General features: G+C 48.5%; 1 protein-coding gene across 4 annotated transcripts in view; it reads left to right on the top strand.

Annotated features, from left to right (window-relative positions):
* The window catches only part of SIPA1L3 (signal induced proliferation associated 1 like 3), a 230,533-nt gene that overhangs the window by 156,120 nt on the left and 55,465 nt on the right, over positions 1-18,948 (top strand). For all 4 annotated transcript variants that reach the window (XM_081273205.1, XM_081273204.1, XM_081273202.1 and 1 more), the window contains 2 exons: positions 6,083-6,659; positions 11,643-11,917. In XM_081273205.1, coding sequence (XP_081129331.1) covers positions 6,083-6,659; positions 11,643-11,917 — 852 coding nt within the window. The remainder of the gene's footprint in view (positions 1-6,082; positions 6,660-11,642; positions 11,918-18,948) is intronic.

The raw sequence follows: 18,948 nt of genomic DNA, 5'->3' as shown, positions 1-18,948 counted from the left end.
TAAATCACAAATGGACAGGTAGCACAGGCCTCAAACCTATTCTATGTCCTTGTTCTGTGTCCTCCTTGGCACCAGTGCCCTCGGGGAGTGAACAGGAGGGCAGCTGTGGTCCTTGGAAAACATGCACTCAGTAACCAGGCCCAAGCTGTCAGCGTGGCCTGGGAGACTTGGAACAGGGCAAGGTGTGCTACTTGCCATTTTTTGAGAGTGATTTCAAATTTAATAGATGCAAGAGGGTGTGCAGATAACAGTCTCCCAGTCAACCCATTCCCTGCACAGAGGTGGCCAGGTGAGCCCCCGCTTGGGTCTCCTGATGCTTCACGCACACAGCAAATACATGTAAATTTCTTTTCCACCTTTTAAACATAATTGGAAGCAGGCTGTGCACACTGCTCCATGTCCTGTCTTTTTTTTAACCTAACATCTTTGAGCTCTTTCCAAACCAGTAAAGTGTGTTTCCTCCTTCATGATGCTGAACATCCCATCGCATGGATGCACTGTCCGTTGACGGGCACTGGGGTTGCTTCCTGGCGCCAGCAGTTGTTTCTGCACCTGTTGCACCCATAACCAAGTGTGCAGCTGCAGGATAAACTCCTAAAATGGAAGTGCTGGGTCACGGGTGTGTGCACATGTGCACTGATAGTCTTGGTGCAATCACCAGAATTTACCAATTTCTTTTGTGAACTGGGCATGCCTGTGTGCCTGACTCATTGATGAGAACGACTGCTGGGTGTTCTGCCCAGTGGCTGCTGGGAGCCAACACGCTGTGTGGCAGGGCCACCTAACTAGGACATCCGAGGCCTGAAATTTCCTCTCTCCCAGTTCATTTGTTCCCAGGACGTACAACAGCAGCCGCAGAGCACCATCACCTTGGGTTCTGTGTGCAGCAGAGGTCAGGTGGATGATGCCAGGGTTTAGAGGTATTATTGTGCTAGTTAGCTAAGAGGTGGCCCCAGTGAGGGGAGATAGGAGAGGACCACATACAGAGGAGGCAGCCTTGTGCATCAGAGATGGTGATTAGCTTGGTCTGGTGGCCCTTCTCCCCTTCTCCCTTCCTCCCCACTCTGCCCCCCCTCCTTCCTGGCTTCTCCCAGTCACCTGTCCCCCACCTCCCGTGTCTTCAGGCCAGCCTCTGCTCATTTCCAGCTGACTTCTATCTGTTGCACAAACGTTTCTTTTTTTCTTTCTTTTTAACTTACTTTAAAATATTTTTATTAGGGCCTGGGGTGTAGCTCAAGGGTAGAGCACTTGCCTAGCACACACAAAGCCCTGGGTTCCACCCCCAGCACTTAAAAAAAAAAAGCATTTATTATGTAATATTTTAAACATTCTGAAAAGTGCAGAAAATAATGTTCCATGTGCCCACCACCAGATTTAACAGATGTTAACATTTTGCCTTAATTTGTTTCATCTCTCCCTCTTCTTTATTTTTAAAGAAAGAAGCTGCCGGGGCTGGGGATGTGGCTCAAGCAGTAGCGTGCTCGCCTGGCATGCGTGCGGCCCGGTTCGATCCTCAGCACCACATACCAACAAAGATGTTGTGTCCGCCGATAACTAAAAAACAAATATTAAAAATCTCTCCCTCTCTCAAAAAAAAAAAAAAAAGAAAGAAAGAAAGAAGCTGTTAAGATACAGCCAAAGCTGCCCCTCCCGGAGCCTGTGTCTCCCCTGTTGGAGGGAGCCTGGGGCACCAGCCTGACCTGCCCTCTGCCCTCTCCACCCCGCCTCCCCCTTCATGCAATTCCTGGTTGTCCTTCAAGACTCCGCCATACACACCTCTGCCACCCTCCAGTGGGTGCTGCCCACTCTGTGCTCTTGCCAGACATGTTTCTACAACAGCACTTGTCACAGCATAAAAACAACTGATGTGGCTCCTGCCTCCCTCCAAAATAACCCATGACATATTTACCTTCCTGTACCTATCATGACATGGCACTTAGCACACAGTAGACCCCAAAGGGCTGGCTAGATTAATGTCTGGCTCAGTCACTGAAGTGACTGGGTGCAGTGGCACACACCTGTAATCTCAGTGACTAGGGAAGCTGAGGCAGAAGAATCGCAACTTCTAGGCCAGTCTCAGCAACTTAGTGAGACCCTGTTTCAGAATTTTAATGAAAGAGTTGGGGATATGGCTCAGTGGCTGAATGTCCTGAGACAGTCAGAGATAGATAGATAGATAATTTCTTTTCATGTATATTTTTTTTGTTATTCCTAGTACCAAAAAAAATCACGGTGAATGTTCTAGAAATACTTGCTGAGCTGCAGGGATTGGGCAGCCTAGTGGTCCCACCATCTCCCAATCTTGTGATGAGTTGTTACCCTTTCATATTTCAAGTGTGCTGTTGCTGAGTGGCACTCTTGCTTCTTGCCTGCACCCTGTGGAGTGTAAATAGCCCTGTCCCTCTGCTGGAAAGCGAGGGACCAGCCATTCTGGCTGTCCAGAAACCTTCAACAGCTACAGTTTCACAATTCTTAAAATCGTGAATCAGGACTATGAGAAAAGCCAAAATCTGTCACTAAGCAGCCAAGTGCTGAATGAAGCTGCAAAGCTCTTCCCATCTGTGAATCACAATTAGACCACACCACGGACTAAACACGAGGGATTGGCAGGGTCAAGGGATTGGCAAATTCGGTCGGCTCATCCATCCCCTGGCCTGGTGGCAAGTTCATGCCCACAAAAGTTCTCACAGAGGAAGGCCTGCCTGGTTTGCATGGCCTTTGAAGAACATGTGCACCGGTAAAGGTCATTTTCAGGAAACATTGAGCGCACACCATTCCACATTGGGAGAGATCTTTTTCTTCTCTGTCTGTACAAGTCTCAGTTATTATGTTAAAATATCAAGCACCTGTACTGGTGCTAGTTAATATGCTAAGTCCAGGGTGGTACCTGCCCATGCGACACTCCTAGAGTACAAAGGGACACCAGTGAGCAGTGGAGGTAGAGAACCAGGGCGTTGGCTAATCTGCCAGGGTCAAGCAGTGGCAAGTGTGTAGTCTCTCACTCTCGCTTTTGCGCTCTAGTGTGTGTGTGTGTGTGTGTGTGTGTGTGTGTCTGTCTGTCTGTCTGCCTGCCTGCCTGTCTGTCTGGTTTTTTTTTTTTTTTTAAGCAGGCTGGAGATCAATCCCAGGGCCTTTACATGCCAGATAAGTGCTCTACTAGCCCTTTTTATTTTGATACAGGATCTCACTAAGTTGTACTGGTTATCCTTGAACTTGAGATCTTCCTGCCTCAGCCTCCTGAGTAGCTGGGGTCACGGGTGTGCACCACCACACTCAGCTCTGTGGTTGCGTCTTTGCGGGCCTCCTGCACTTGTTCTGTTCTACGTGAGGCAGTCACAGTGATCTTTGCAGGTCACCAGCCTGTTATCATAATTGGCCAGCACCTGCATCCAGCAGGGATCCCGCAAGAAGCAGAGGCACCCCCTACCCCCTGACCCCACCTTCAGGAATTTAGGTGAAAGAAATTCGTGAACAGATAACAGAAGTGTGGGTGGGTCAGGGGAATCACTGTGGGAAGGGGAGGCTTCCTGGAACAAGCAACATCCGGGAACCATTACCCTACCTCCCAGGCTTGATGAGGATGACAGAAGTTTCTGGAAGCTGGTAAGAGCTGTGGCTGTAGGAAAGGGTCCTTTATGTAAGGGAAATGCATCTTTGACTTTGACTGATTTCTCATTATGCAGACATGGTAGGATGTCTTACACAATTGAGGTGGCCGTGATGTCACAGGCCATATCATCTCTGTGTGTGTGTTCTCTCTAAATTTTTATTGGACATCATAATTACACATAACAGTGGGATTTGCCGTGCCATATTTGTACATACACATAGCTGGGAAGTACAGTTTTATGGGGCTGCTATCATGTGTGGCCCCTCATTGCCCCAGGTGTCATGACGTGGTATGTGGCTGTACTCCAACCTCTCCTCCACCTTCCCATCTCCTGCATTGGCCAAGCTCAGTTAGAAACCAGAGTCAGGGGAAACCAGGAGATGCACACTTTAAACATCTTCCTTCCAGAGCAGGGCAGATGGAAAGTGGGACACACCACCAGGGCCCCGTGTGGTCTGGCCCCTGGTGACCTTCCCAGCCTCCTCCTCCTTGCTGTCTGGGCTCTGACCCCCTCAGGCTCATTCCACCCTTCATGTGCCCTTTCCTACCCAGTCGCAGCACATGCCATGCCCTCTGTTGGCAGCCCTCAGCTTGTCACTTTCTCAGAAAAGCCTTCCCAGAATCCCCCCCTGTCCAAATCAGGTACTTCTGTTCTGTCGTGGTAAACTTCCTTTGTATAAGTTCGTGTATGTGCTTGGTTAGTATGTTTCTCCTCCTAAAGTTAAAGCTCTGGGAAGGCAGGAACCACTGCATCCCCAGCACCCAACAGAGAGGCATCCAGAAAGCACTCGTCAGACAGATGGATGCACATTGCACTGTCCCATTGCCGAGGGCAGGGGACAGGGAATTAGCCAAACCTGAATAAGCATTACATCGTGTTTGGTTTGCATGGAATGTTTTCCAGTCTATAATCCCTTTATTTAAAAAGTATCCTGAGGAGGAAGAGTAGGAACTTAGTACCCACAAACTGAGGCATCCATAGAGGACAAATCTAATGCATGTTGTACTTTAAGGAAAACTTAATTAACTCATCACTTGTTCCCTTCTATCAGCTCCTGTCACTTGTATATGAGAGCCACCTCTCTCACATGAAGACCCTGGCAGATGCCTTGACCTTTCTGCTGACTTTTAGAAATTGTCTACCCACAGACCGCTGAGGATTAACTCCATTTAATCACTAGAATGTCACATCCAAGATATTCATCAAATCTCTAAACTTGACTCTAAACAAATCTCCCCCTGCTCCCAGCTGAGGGCCACTTCCACGTGGGGAGCCTGGCTGGTCCCTGTTTCTCCACTCTGTCCTTAATCCCTGCCAACCTCTGCACACCCTTGAGGTCTTACAGGCAGGAGGCGACCACAGTTTCCTCCCCACTGTTGTGGCAGCTTGGAGGCCCCTACCTGGAGCCCTGGTGAGGAGAGAATGGGCCTCACCTCCAGCCCTCTCTCCAGGTTTCCTCCCCGTCTCTGTGATTAGCATAGTGGGTGATAGGGATCAAGAGTTTTGGTGAGCAGGTTTTTAGATCATTTCCCAAGTTGCTATCTGACTTCTATCACAACGGCATCTCTGTCAAAACCAAAGAAGAGGCCGAGGGGTGTGGCTTATGGTAGACCATGTACTCAGCATGCATGAAGCCCTGGTTCCATCCCCAGAACCCCCCAGAAAAAAATGCTAGAGAAGAAAGAGTCCCATTGTAACTTACTATTACAGTCAATTTTCAAAATAACCTTTGTTGAGATGGTTTACAAATTATACTAGTGTGACACAAGTGTTTAAAAGAACCAAGTCACATAAATATTCCGTATTGGTCAGCTGCTCTACAGTGAGCCTGGGTACCCACCCACCCTGCAACTCCACAGCTCCAACCATTTCTTTGGCTCGTGCACTTGCAGCTCAGTTTGGATCTGACTGGACTTGGCTCCAGGTTGGCCCCAGGTCTTCCTCTCCTTCTGAGACCAATAGGCTGGCTGGGGGCTATCTATCCTGTGGCAATGGCAGGAGCACAGGATGGTAGCTTCTCCCCTGACCCCCACACACAGTTCAAGCCTTTTTTGAAAGCCATTGACTAAATCAGGTCACATGCCCAGGCCGAGGGTGGGGGTGGAGGGGTGGGCATTTCCTTCTTGAAAAGGTGGAGAGGATGAAAAGAATTTTATTCCAAACTTCAGTTTATATGCATATGAAACAAATATACAGTTTATATGTATATAAAACAAATATAACTGAACTTGAATAGTTCTTGTGAAACCGTCCTTCAGTCTTGGTAGATGTTCAAACGCATACTATATCAACAGTAAAAATGTACGTATGGGCCTAAGACATGTCTTTAAGTTTCTAATCTATTAATTAGATACTGACTTCTCTTCATAAGAAGGAAACTCCTATTTTTTTTATTTTTTATCATATATTTTCTTTCTAAAGACAGTCTTAGTGCTTTCCTTTCCACATCTAAATGATTTCTTCCTCCCCAGCATGGCTGTGACCCGATCCAAAGACGCTCCTCCTTTCGGCCCCCCCATCCCCAGTGGAACCACATTCCGCAAATCTGACGTTTTCAGAGACTTCTTGCTGGCCAAGGTGATTAATGCTGAGAACGCTGCCCACAAGTCCGACAAGTTCCACACCATGGCCACCAGGACCCGCCAGGAATACCTCAAGGACCTGGCTGAAAACTGTGTCTCCAACACACCCATCGACTCCACCGGCAAGTTCAACCTCATCTCTCTGACCTCCAAGAAGAAGGAGAAGACGAAGGCGCGGGCAGGCGCCGAGCAGCACAGTGCGGGGGCTATCGCCTGGCGGGTGGCAGCTCAGGACTTTGCCCAGGGGGTGGAAATCGACTGCATTTTGGGAATTTCCAATGAGTTTGTGGTGCTCCTGGACCTTCGCACTAAGGAGGTGGTGTTCAACTGCTACTGCGGGGATGTCATTGGCTGGACCCCGGACGCCTCAACACTGAAAATCTTCTATGGCCGAGGAGACCACATCTTCGTCCAGTCCACAGAGGGCTCTGTGGAGGACATAAGGGAAATCGTCCAGAGGCTGAAGGTAAGAGGGGGCTGAGCAGTGGCGTGTGGTTGGCATGTGTCGTGTGGCTGGCAGAGGCCTCGGGAACCCCTGAAACACTTTTCCTCTCCCAGTCAGTCAGGCTGATGTGAATCGGCCCTGGGAGCACCAGAATTGTCACTTACACACTGTGGATCTGGTGGGTCCTGCAGCCCAGCTTCTTCATGGGGAAGGTTTGGGCCAGGGATTTGAGGCTTTCCGTGCCATCGTCACCTTGGAAAAACAGAAGGCATACTCATTAACCCTAGGAGTTGATGGAAAAATATAAGTTGAGGCTTACGTCAAAGATGCAAAAAAAAAAGCAAGTGGGGCTGTGGTGTAGCTCCGAGGTAGAGCACTCGACGACAGGCCCTGGGTTGAGCCCCAGGCATCGTCAAAAAAATAGAACAAAGACTAAAAACCTTACTCCTGCTCTCCTGGTGGGAATCTCAGTCTCAGACCATTGGCCACAGCCAGAGTGGCAATGAGTTAGTACCCAGCTGGCAGTGGCTGCCTGAAGCTCTGTGCCAAGAAGTACTCAGAAAGAAGGTCCACTGTGGGTCCCGCGGCAGTTACCCCGATGCAGGTGTGACAGAGTGGCAAGTCAGGTGAGCTGAAGCTAGAGAGCAGCGTGCACAGCAGCTAGGAGCACAGGTTCTAGAGTTCAAAGGCCTGGCTCCAAGTCCTGGCGTTGTCACCTTTCCAGCAGTGTGACCTCCAGTGAGGTACTTAACCTCTGTATGCTTCAGTTTCCCTAACTGAAAAATGGGACTGAGAATCACCTGTATTGAGTGGATGAGCTCTGTTGCCCAAACTCGCCTAACTTGGTGGCAGGGACCTCCCGTGCCACTGTGACTTGTGGCTGAACTCACCTTTCTAGGCCTTTGCATTCCCATTATGTTCAGGTTAGATTGATGAGCCCTGCTCATAGCTCCCTGACCTCACAATTCACACTGCTTCATAGGAAATAACAGTTGGTGTTTAGATTTCCCCATTAGGAGGTGAGTCTGGGCACTGAGGCCTCTGTCTCTTTGCCCACTTGCTGGTCTCACATGCTTAAACTAGGACTAGCACATAGTAGGTGTTCAATAAACACAGAGTAGTGGTTGGTCAATTGGAGGAGTTTTTTTGAACGTTTTCTCTGTATTGTGTTCTACGTGCAAATGTCACATAATCTTGACACACACCCTCCAAGTGTAGGTCCTGTTTTGTCCCCTCTTGATAGTTGTGGAAACTAGGCACAGGAAGGTCTTGATACTCACATGAGATCCTACAGCCAGTAGGTGGCAGAACTGGAATCTAAATCCAGGTCTCTCTGCCTCTAAAACCTACTTGTGCACAAACTCAAGGCTGTTCTCTGTCTGCTTCCTCGGCGTCTCCAGTGGGCCGAGCTCTCCAGCATGGCTGAGAGCAAACTGGTGTCCCTCCCACCCTCTGGGTTTCCCTATCGCAGTAAAGGACAAGTCCATCCTTCTGTTTGCTGAGGTCAAAATCTCAACATCAGCCTGGCTCCTCTCTGACCCGCACCCTCACAGCCTGTCGCCCTCCCCGCCGCAGCCTGCACCCAGCCCAGCCAGTCTCCTGGGTGGTTGAGGCCGTCTCCTGCTGTGTTTCCCTGTATCTGTTGGCAGTGTGGATGTTGGAGGGATCCAGTCACTTTTGTGCTCCAAACCCTCAGCTCCCTCTTGCTAAAAGGCAAAGTCCTTACACTGACCCATGAGGCCCCATGTGCTCAGCTCCCTGCTGACTCCTCTGGCGTCCTCCCCCATCACTCTCCGCCCAGCCACGCAGACCTGTGCTATTTCTCAAATGTGCTGGGCAAGTGTCCCACCTTGGGACCTTTGTACTGCCCACAGCCCCTCACTGGAACACTTCTCTCCATACATACCCCTGTGGCTCACTCCCTGCTTGTGGTCAGGTGTCACTAAAAGCTCATTGTCTTAAGATTGCAGACCCCCTTCCCTACTTGGCCCAGAGGGCGTGGCCATCCGCTCCGCCTGCCTCCCCGCCACTGGACTCGGACTTCCGTATTCTCTGTTCACTGCTGTGTCCTCGGTGCCCAGGCCAGCATCTGGTACACGGAGACACTTAGTAAGGGGAGCTACGTGCTATATGGACGCGGGCCATCCTAGTAACAGCATTAGGCAGTGCTCATGAAGGACCCCCTGTGTGTCACACTTACTCAGCCCTGTATGTGGCCATGCCTTTTGCTTAGTCAGCTATTTTGCTGCTGTGACTTAAAGACCCAACCAGAATAACAGAAGAGAAGGAAAAATTTATTTGAGGGCTTCTGGTTTTAAAGGTCTTAATCCATAGAAGGCCAGCTCCATTCTTCAGGGCTTGAGGTGAGACAGAACATCATGGCGGAAGAGTGTGGTGGAAGGAAGCATCAGAAAGCAGAGAGAGGGCTGGGGATGTGGCTCAAGCGGTAGCGCGCTCGCCTGGCATGCGTGCGGCCCGGGTTCGATCCCCAGCACCACATACCAACAAAGATGTTGTGTCCGCCGAGAACTAAAAAATAAATATTAAAAATTCTCTCTCTCTCTCTCTTTAAAAAAAAAAAAGAAAGCAGAGAGAGAGAGGTCTCCACCTGCCACATACAAATGTGTACCCCAAAGCCATGGCCCTCAATGAACGACTTCCTCTAGCCACGTCTCTCCTGCCTCCAGTTACTGCCAGGTTTCTGTTCTCACAACTAAAAGACTCGGGGTCACTCCAGTTGATCTGGGCTGACTGGGCTACGCAAAATAACCACACAAGAGACACGATACCTTTTTTCTTTGGGGTCACTGTGATGGCTCCTCTGACCTTAAGGGTCTTCAGGAAGAGAGAGGAGAGCACACCCTGACCCCTTTTATTGATCTTTATGATGTCTACTGTCAGCAGGTTGACTGACACCTGGGTAGGCCACACCCAAGGGCACAGTAAGAGAAGGGGACACACACAAGGCACTTCCATGGAATATTCTATCCTAAACAGGGCGAGGGGTTATATTACAAAGGAACAGGTGAGCATAGCTTCACCATGGGGCTGTAGCAAGACACACCCATTACTGTGACTCAGCGCCTCAGCACCCAGATGGGGAGTGTAACTCAGTCACCTGTAAGGTTGGCCTCCCACACTTTACTGAGATGTGACACACTGACACCCCGGTTTGAAGTTCAGGTCTTAGGCCTTGTTTGGTCAGGCAGAAGGCTAGGAGCATCCCCCAGCCACTAGAGAACAGTTGTAAAGGATAGTTGTCTTAGTACCTTTGGTCTGCTTTAACAAAAGACCTTAGACTGGATGTGTAAAAGACAGGAATTTACTTCTCACACTTTTGGAGGCTGGGGAGACCCAAATCAAGGCGCTAACAGGTTTGATTCTGGTGAGAGCCAATCTCTTTCACAAATGGTACCCTCTTGGGCCTCTCTTATAAGGGCATCCATGTGGCTTATATTAGTAGGATAAGAAAGAATAAAATGCATCAAAGTATGACCTGGATGTGTTGCTCAATGGTGTGGCGCTTACCAGGCATCCGAGAGGCTGTGGGTTCTATTCCTGGCACCATGAGCAAAAATAAATATTATTTTGTGAGGCATGGTCATACATAAGTCTACTACTTTCCAAATTCTCACTATGTAAATCAGGACCTAAATAGATTTGGTGACACTTTCAGGTGAATCCGTTGCCACCCAGACTCCTCTTATTATCCACACTCAATAAAGTGATCAAAAAAATAATAATAATATGATCAATGAAATTTTTTTTAAAAAAGAATGTGATCAATTTGGATTGCAAGAAATATTTGTGTCTGGACGTGTATAAAAAACATGAATGTACAGAGTATTTTGTGACATAGAAGGATCTCAAGTGGTAGTTAGCAGGGTGTGAAAGCCAGCACTCTAATACCTACATTAAATAGCATGATCTCTAGCCAGGCAGTGGCTTCTCGCGGGAAATCTGAACCATTACCTGTTCACTTTCCATAATGTAATTTTAGGAGAGGGCAGGCTGATCTTGATAGAATTTGCTTAATAGCAGTAGCTTCTGAAGTTCATCTTTTTGTATTCCAAGAAAAGGAGGGAGCCGTTAATGGTGCACAGAGGGCCTCGGGCTCTGTTCAGCAGGGTCTCCTGTCTGACCTTCACAGGTGTCATGGGGAATCTCGACTCAAGCGAAACAGAGAGTGATTGGAGGTGAGACCCTGTGTGGTCTGGTGATAATCACAAAGTAGAAGAATATGATGTGAGCACCCGAGCTAGAAAAGGTCCCCATGTGGCAGGTCTGTTGCTTCTCCCACTTCGGGTAGGATCTTTGCATCAGTCAGGATGTGACACTAGTGGCTTTAAAGAACAAAGGGCTGGGGCTGGGGCTGTAGCTCAGTGGTAAAGCATCTGCCTGGCATGTGTGAGGCATTGGGTTCGATCCTCAGCACCACATAAAAATAAAGATATTGTGTGTCCATCTACAACTAAAAAAATATTTTAAAAAAAGAACAAAGGTTTATTTCTTGCTCATACTACATGTCCATCCTGGATTTGGCTGGGGGCTCTGCTCCACATTATTCCCATACTGGGACCCCACCTCCCAGAGAGCCACTACCCTCTAGAATATTACTGGTCTCTGTTGCAGAGGCAAAGGACCTGTTCAGGGGCTCACACTGAGGGAAAAAAGCCCCACCCCAAGCACATGTCCATTCTACCCACAGCTCACCCACCTGACCACAGTGGCCAAGAGGTACAGTCTCACCACACAGGAAGGAGAGAGGTGGGGACATTGGCGAACACAGCAAAACACTGCTCTGTCCATGAGGTGATAAGGCACAGAGTAGCACATCCACATCTCCTTCCAGAAACCAGGCACTGGGTGGGAGGATGCTTACCTGGCTCAGTTGATGCTCACCCTCCTGGTGCCCTGGTGTCACCTGGGATGGTAGACTGGCCTTTCATCTCAAAGGGGAAATAACTCAAACTGTTAAGACTCAGTCCTGCCTGTTGCCCACAGGTGATGACCAACGGCTGGGAGACGGTGGACATGACCCTGCGGCGGAATGGGCTTGGGCAGCTAGGCTTCCATGTGAAGTACGATGGGACAGTGGCCGAGGTGGAGGACTATGGGTTTGCCTGGCAGGCCGGCCTCCGGCAAGGCAGCCGGCTAGTAGAGATCTGCAAGGTGGCTGTGGTCACACTGACCCACGACCAGATGATTGACCTGCTGCGCACCTCTGTCACCGTGAAGGTTGTCATCATCCCACCTTTTGAGGATGGCACGCCCCGAAGGTAAGGGCAACTCCCAGAGGACTAACGCAAGGCCCAAGGTAGAGAGGAGTAGACAAGTCCTGACTCCTCCGGAAGTGATAATGATGCTGGGTGGAAGTGAATGCTTGTGTGCCCATTATTAGTGTAAATTCTTTGTTTTATTCATATGTAATCTCTGGAGCAGCCCCAGGAAGTCGATGCATTTAATTAATTAAATTAATTAATTGCATTTTCTGGGTGAAGCACACAGTGTGAAAAGCAGCTTGCCCGAGGGCACACTACACTTCATTCATTTGTTCAGCACTTGTTTATTGAGCCCCTACTATGTGCAAGCTCCATTCACAGTACCCAGGATGGCAGTGGTGGACACAGTAAAGCGCCCACTCCCTTGGATTCAGTGTTCTTTGGGGAAAGGCAGGCAATAAAGAAGTAGATGTGTGGGCTGGGGTTGTAGCTCAGTGTAGAGCGCTTGCCTAGCATGTGTGAGGCACTAGGTTTAATCCTTAGCACTGTATATAAATAAATAAAATAAAGGTCTATCGACAACTAAAAAAAAATTTTAAAAAAAGTAGAAGTGTGATACAGGATGGGTAGCAACCAGTTTTAAGAAAGAAAATGGTCAACAGAAGGGCTACAGTATGACAGGATAGCTGTTTATGGTGGGCAGAGCAGGCTGAGATAGGCTCCATGACCTAGGCAGCCATCGAATGGATTCCTGAGTACTAACCAAGGCAGACTCCCTGATGTATGCATGGTGTGGCACATACCTGGAGCATGGGGAGGAGCAGGTGGCTGGAGCAGAGTGAGCCAGGGCGAGAGCTGGGAGAAAAGGACAGGTGGCAGGGCAGATTGTGTGGGGTTCATGGCCTCTGGACCCCCTTAGGTTTTATTCTCGGTTCAGTGGGAAGTCAGAGGAGGGTTTGTTTCTTTGATTTGTTCTGTTTTGCAGAGCTGGACTTAAACCAGGGATGCTTTCACGCCGAGCCATATCCCCAGGCCTTAGTTTTGTATTTTGAGACAGGGTCTTGCTAAGTTGCTCAGTGTCTTGCTAATTTGCCCAGGCTGGCCTCAAACTTGCCTCAGCCTCCTGAGTCACTGGGATTATGGGCATGCACCTACTGGATTGAACCAAGGCTTTGTACATGCTAGGCAAGCACTCAAGCACTAAGCTATATCCCCAGCCCTCTTTTTCTTTTTTTTTTTTTTTTTTTCTTTTTTGGTACTGGGATTGAACTCAGGGGCACTCAACAATGGAGCCACATCCCCAGCCCTGTTTCATATTTTATTTAGAGACAGGGTTTCACTGAGTTTCCTAGCACTTCGCCATTGCTGAGGCTGGCTTTGAACTCATGATCCTCCTGCCTCAGCCTGCCGACCACTGGGATTACAGGCGTGCGCCACTGCGCTCGGCCCTAACCCTCATTTTTAAAATGTAGTAAAGGTGTACAGTGGACCCTCTGCATCCGCTAGTTCCATGTTGGTAGATTCAACAAAACGCAGATCAAAATTTTGTCAGGGAGAAGAGGGGAGTTACATCTGTACTAAACACACAGAGGCTATTTTTTCTTATCATTTTTCCATAAGCAATATAGTATGACAACTATTTATATAGTATTTGCTTTGTATTAGGTATTATAAGTAATCTAAAGATGATTTAAAGTGCAGAAGTCAGGGCTGGGGATGTAATTAATTCAGCATGCCCAAAGCCCTAGGTTTAATCCCTAATGTGCACACGTGCGCACACTCGCACATACATGCACACAAACCACATTTTGTGTGTGTGTGTGTGTGTGTGTGTGTGTGTGTGTGTGTAGAGAGAGATTAGATGCAAATACTATGCCATTTTACATAAAGAACTTGAGGATGCTCAGATTTTGGTATCCCAGAGGGATCCTGGAACCAGTCTCCAACAGAGACTCAGGGATGACTGTACTAAGCCTCCAGTTTGAACACTCATTAATGTGTGGTCAGTTTTTTGATTGTTTTTATAATCTTTACATCCTTTCCCCTGCCCCACCCCCACCTTATATTATCTAAAACAGTCCAAACCTTGGAATGTATTTTGCACAATAAGGATCTTTTTAATTACTAAGAAGTTAAAGAGTAATTGCTTAATATCAGCTATCCAATATTTGTTAATTTTCCCTATTGTCATAAATATATAGTTTTATATAAATATTTTTATATGTTGATGGACCTTTCTTTTATTCATGTATTTATATGTGGTGCTGAGAATCGAACCCAGTGCCTCACACATGCTAGGCAAGCGCCCTGCCACTGAGCCACAGCCTCAGCCCAGATATGTTTTTTTAAGTTGTTTTATTGATCAGGATCTTCTTGTTGCACTTGGTTGATGTCTCTCTTAAGGTTCTTTTCTGTAAGCGTCCCTTTTCTGTTTATTTATTTTTGTTTTTTTTTTCTTCAAAGTTTGTATTGGGAAGAAACAAAGTCATTTGTCCTCATAGTTTCCCACTTCTAGGATTTAGCTGGTTGCCTCTCTGTGGTGCCCTTTAACTTGTCCCTTTAGCACAGGTATTTTCTGCAAACTAGAGTTCCAGACAGGGGCACAATCAGGTTTGGGTTGAAAGCCTCTCAGCCGCCATGCTTCCTCAGTGTGTCTCCACCAAAAGGCATTGCAAGTCTTTATCCTTCAGAGAGTGACCTGTGGGTTCCTTCATCCCCCAGCCCTCCACCTCATGGCACAGCAGTCCTTTGTGGTCACTGCCTAGATCCAATACTTCATTACAGGTCACAGAGGAACAGTGTCTCAATTCTGTCATCCTTCCCCATTGATCAGCTGGATTCTCCTAAAAAGAACTTTCCATCAGGAAGCATTTGGTTAGTGTAATTTGTACAGGGAAGGCAGGATAAATGCAGTTTTCAGAATGATGAGTTGGTACCCTAGCAACCTCCAGAGATGACCGACAAGAGAGAGAAAATGAATGGCACTGTGTTCTGAGCTCTGGGAACACAGTGGCCACCCAAGACAGTCGAAGCATTGGTCCTTGTGGAGCTAATGAGTGAGTCAGAATAGACCAACAACAAATAAATAAGATAATTTCAAATAGCAAAAGAAAAGGTGGGCTCTGCAATGAGAATGCTTGGTTTGAATCCCAGCTCTTCCCTTTTTATTATTTTTGTATTTATTTTTTGCAGAGCTAGGGATGGAACCCAGGGCCTCGCAAACATGCAGTACAAATGCTCTACTACTGAGCCGCATCCCCAGCTCTCTTCCTCTTATTACCTGTGACCCCTGGGCAAATGGCTTCACCTCCTTGTACCACCTTGTTCATTCATAAAACTGGGAACATAGTAGATCCTTCCCACCAAGGTAGTTGGAAAGCAGGAAGACCCATGAAGCTCCTAGGACAGCACTTGGTCCCTAGGAGGCACTCTGGAGACACTGGCTGTGAGATTCTGGGCCTGAGGAAGAAGAAGGGCACAGGAGCTGACAGAGGGCCAGCCCAGGGGGAGAACCAAGGCTCTCAGCCTATTGACAGACCAGTGGAGGGCCTGTATGGCCCAGCAGCCTGAGCCAAAAGGGGGACATGAGGTGAGGTGACACTGAGTGCTGTGTTCACACTTAACCTCGGCGGGCTCCCACCAGGACTGATGGGATTCCCACTTTACAGAGGAAATCAAGGCCCAGAGTGGCCAAGTCACTTTTGCAGAGTACACAGCTAGTAAGTAGTGAATTAAAACTCGCATCCTAGTTCGCCAGTACTCTCTGGACTCTAAAAGCCATCTAGAGCTCGGGCATGAAAGTCAAGTTCTTAACCTCCAAGTCCACCTGTGAACATGTGCTGGGAAACAGGGCAGGCCCTCAGCCTGACACCAAGGGCACAGCCGCCTCTGCCCATCCCTGGGTCCCTCAGCCTCAGGTTCCCATCACGCCCCAGGCATACCCTGCCCCCACCCTCTTCCCATGCCCTTTTCCACCTCTGCACAGAGCCAAGGCTCACCTCTCATTTTTGTTTGCTTGGTGCTAGGGATTGAACTCGGAGATCTTTGCCACTGAGCTCTATCCCCAACCCTTTTTACTTTATTTTTAAATATATTTTTAGTTGTAGATGGACACACAGTATCTTTATTTATTTTTATGTGGTGCTGAGGATCAAACCAAGTGCCTCACACATGTGAGGCAAGAGCTTTACCACTGAGCTACAGCCCCAGCCCCCTTTTTACTTTTTATTTTGAAAAGTTCTCACTAAGTTGCTGAGGCTGGCCTTGAACTTGCAGTCCTCCTGCTTCAGGCTCCTGAGCCGCTGGGGTTACTGATATGTGCCATCTCACCCATTGTCAGCTCTCCTATCCCACCCTTCCTGTAGGTGGCCAAGTCTAGATGAGGTCACCCTGTAGGCAAGTTCCTTGGCAGTCCTTCATGCTCCTCGGGCAAGGACAAGACCCCTCTTCCTCACTCTGCACACACACGCACTTCTGTGCACACTGTTGTCAGCTCACCTGTAACTGACTCTCCAAAGTTTAAGGAACATGAGAGAGGCTGTGGGACATGCAGGAAGGGACAGACAGAAGTGAAAGCAGAAGTCTGCATCCTCTGGCTTTGGGAGACAGGGAGTATGCAGCCAGACTAGATCTTCCCCCTGATGCCTTCAGAGGTAGCCAGCAGGGGGATGGGATCTCCCATTTGCAGGGCTGGTGTGATTTGGGCCTGGGCAGTTTTTGTTGTTCTTCAAACACAGAGGAAGCCAGCTGACCTCATTTGCAAAGCTGGTGACCTCAGCTCCCCAACCTTCCAGCCTCCTGCAATCCTGGCTTCTGGCTCAGATGTCACAGTAAGCACATGCAGGATGGGCAGAGGTGTACTTACTGCCACCAGCCAGACGGTATGGCATGCCATGAGACCCCATGCTCCTTAGATGAGGGACCTTGTGCATGCTAAGCAACTGCTCTGCCACCAAGTTTCATCCCCAGCCCAAGGCTGGGAGTTTATGAGTGAGCCCCTGTTTCTGGGCCACACAACTTGGGAGAGTGGGCAGATTCCTGAGCCGCATAGGGCTAAAGGTGTGGCTCAGTGGTAGAGCACTTGCCTTGCACATGTGAGGCACAGGGTTCAATCCTCAGCACCACATAAATAAATAAATAGAGCTGGGGTTGTAGCCAGTGATAAAGCACTCATGAGTTCAGTCCCCAGTAAACCCCCCTACACACACACACACACACATACACATACACAAAAGTATAGTATCCCTTTCTTTTTACTTCTTGTCTGAATAGGATATTTCTGAAAGAATACTTAAGGAACTGGGATCAGTGGTCCCTCGGTTAGTGAAACTAGGGGACAGGGATGCCCTTTTATACCATCTTAATCTCTTAAAAACAGTTCAGAAGCTACACTGGTGAAGTGGGTCTCAGCATCTTTACTACACAGCTCAGTAACCTGCAGGATCCCAGGCCCTGCCTTGAGGGAGATTCTCACCCAGGCAATCTGAGATGGAGCCCAGAAATCTGTATTATTAACTGAACACTAAAAGTGATATAGATGCTGAGTTTTCAGATTACTGGGGAAAGCTAGAGAGGAGTGTTCTCCAAAGCCCATGGTGGGCATGGCTGGGCTTTTAGAAGAAATGGGAGACTTCAGTCTTTGAGTTTATAGGAAGAACAGATTGACAGGGCACAGAATAATCTGGAGAAAGTGCTGGCCTCAGCTCTTGTTTATTACACACTTGGCATGTGCCTGACACTGTGCTAATGCTCATAAAATCACAGATTAAGAAACTAAAGCTCAGAGAAGGAGCTGCCTCTTCCAGAGCCACTCAGCGGGTAACCAGGCGTTGTAGCCCATGAGCCTTGCTCTCCACCACTTTGTGCTGCTTTCAAACTGAGTGAATGATATTTCCCTCTTGAAGGTCATTACCAGAGGCTCTTTTTAAAAATATTTTAAAGATATTTTTTAGTTGTAGATGGATGCAATATCTTTATTTCGTTTATTCATTTTTATGTGGTGCTAAGGATTGAACCCAGGGCCTCACAAGTGTGAGGCAAGCGCTCGCCACTGAGCCCCAGTCCCAGCCCCAGCCCCACCAGAGGCTCTTGACCAAAGATGAAGTTGTCTATAATGGGAAGAGAAATCAGAGACCCAAGAAATCTACCTACTGGCCCCCAAACCACTCTGTAGTGGGCCAGTGTGCATGATGGTGAAAGGGGCTTTGGAGTCAATTTAATATATTAAATCCAATTTCTACCTCTTGCTGACTGACCTGGACAGGTTACTGAATTTCTCTGTGCCTTGATTTATTTAGTTGAAATGTGACCCACCAATCAGAACTCTGTGCACCAACACTAGAACCAGCCCCAGTGAAGCAAAAAGGAGTCTTTGCCAGTTTGTGCACCTGATGAGATTAGGAGGTAGCCAGGATGAGGCATGGCTGTCCAGGGCCTCTGATGCCCTTGTCAGGAGTCTCTATCACCCTTCTCCTTTTCTGTGTCATTTTTATTCTCAGGCAGACTTCTGCCTCGTGGGGACACAGCTCTACACTAGAACTGTGCTGTCCCCCAGCTCAGTAGCCCCAACAGAAGTAGATCCCCCGCCCCCAGTCACTCCAGGAATAGCTCCAGGGTGATCTCATTGCTCTGACTGGCGCTGTTTAGGGCACATGACAATCCTGTGCTAATCATTGTGTTCAGGGAGAGAGATGTTTCTGATTGGCCAGACCTGGGTCACATGCTCATACCTGGAGCCAGGAAGTGGGGTGCACCCCACCTGGAGCACACAGCTGTTACCAGGAGAAGCGGGTGTAAAAGCCGGGCAGGCAGGAGCAGCAGGTGTGCACCGCCTGGGGAGGATGGCACCTTCCTTCACCTCTGTGGGCCTGGCCTGTCTACAGGCCCTGCCAGACATTTGCGTTGTCATTGTTCCCTGCCTGGTAAAGGCACTGACACCTACAGGTCCACAGAGACAGCCTGGAGGAACTGCTCTGTCAACTCTGACCACAGTGACACCAAGGGCCTCAGCCTCTTGGGCCCAGTGGCTAGAGCATATCCTCAGGTCACCTTTAAACGATTCCTTAGCAGCCATGTCCGGGGTCACAGCC

The sequence above is a fragment of the Spermophilus citellus genome, assembly GCF_964194105.1.
Source record: "Spermophilus citellus genome assembly, chromosome: 18".
NCBI lineage: Eukaryota > Metazoa > Chordata > Mammalia > Rodentia > Sciuridae > Spermophilus > Spermophilus citellus.
Note: the sequence above shows the minus strand (reverse complement) of the source record. Positions and strands in the feature narration are given on the sequence as shown.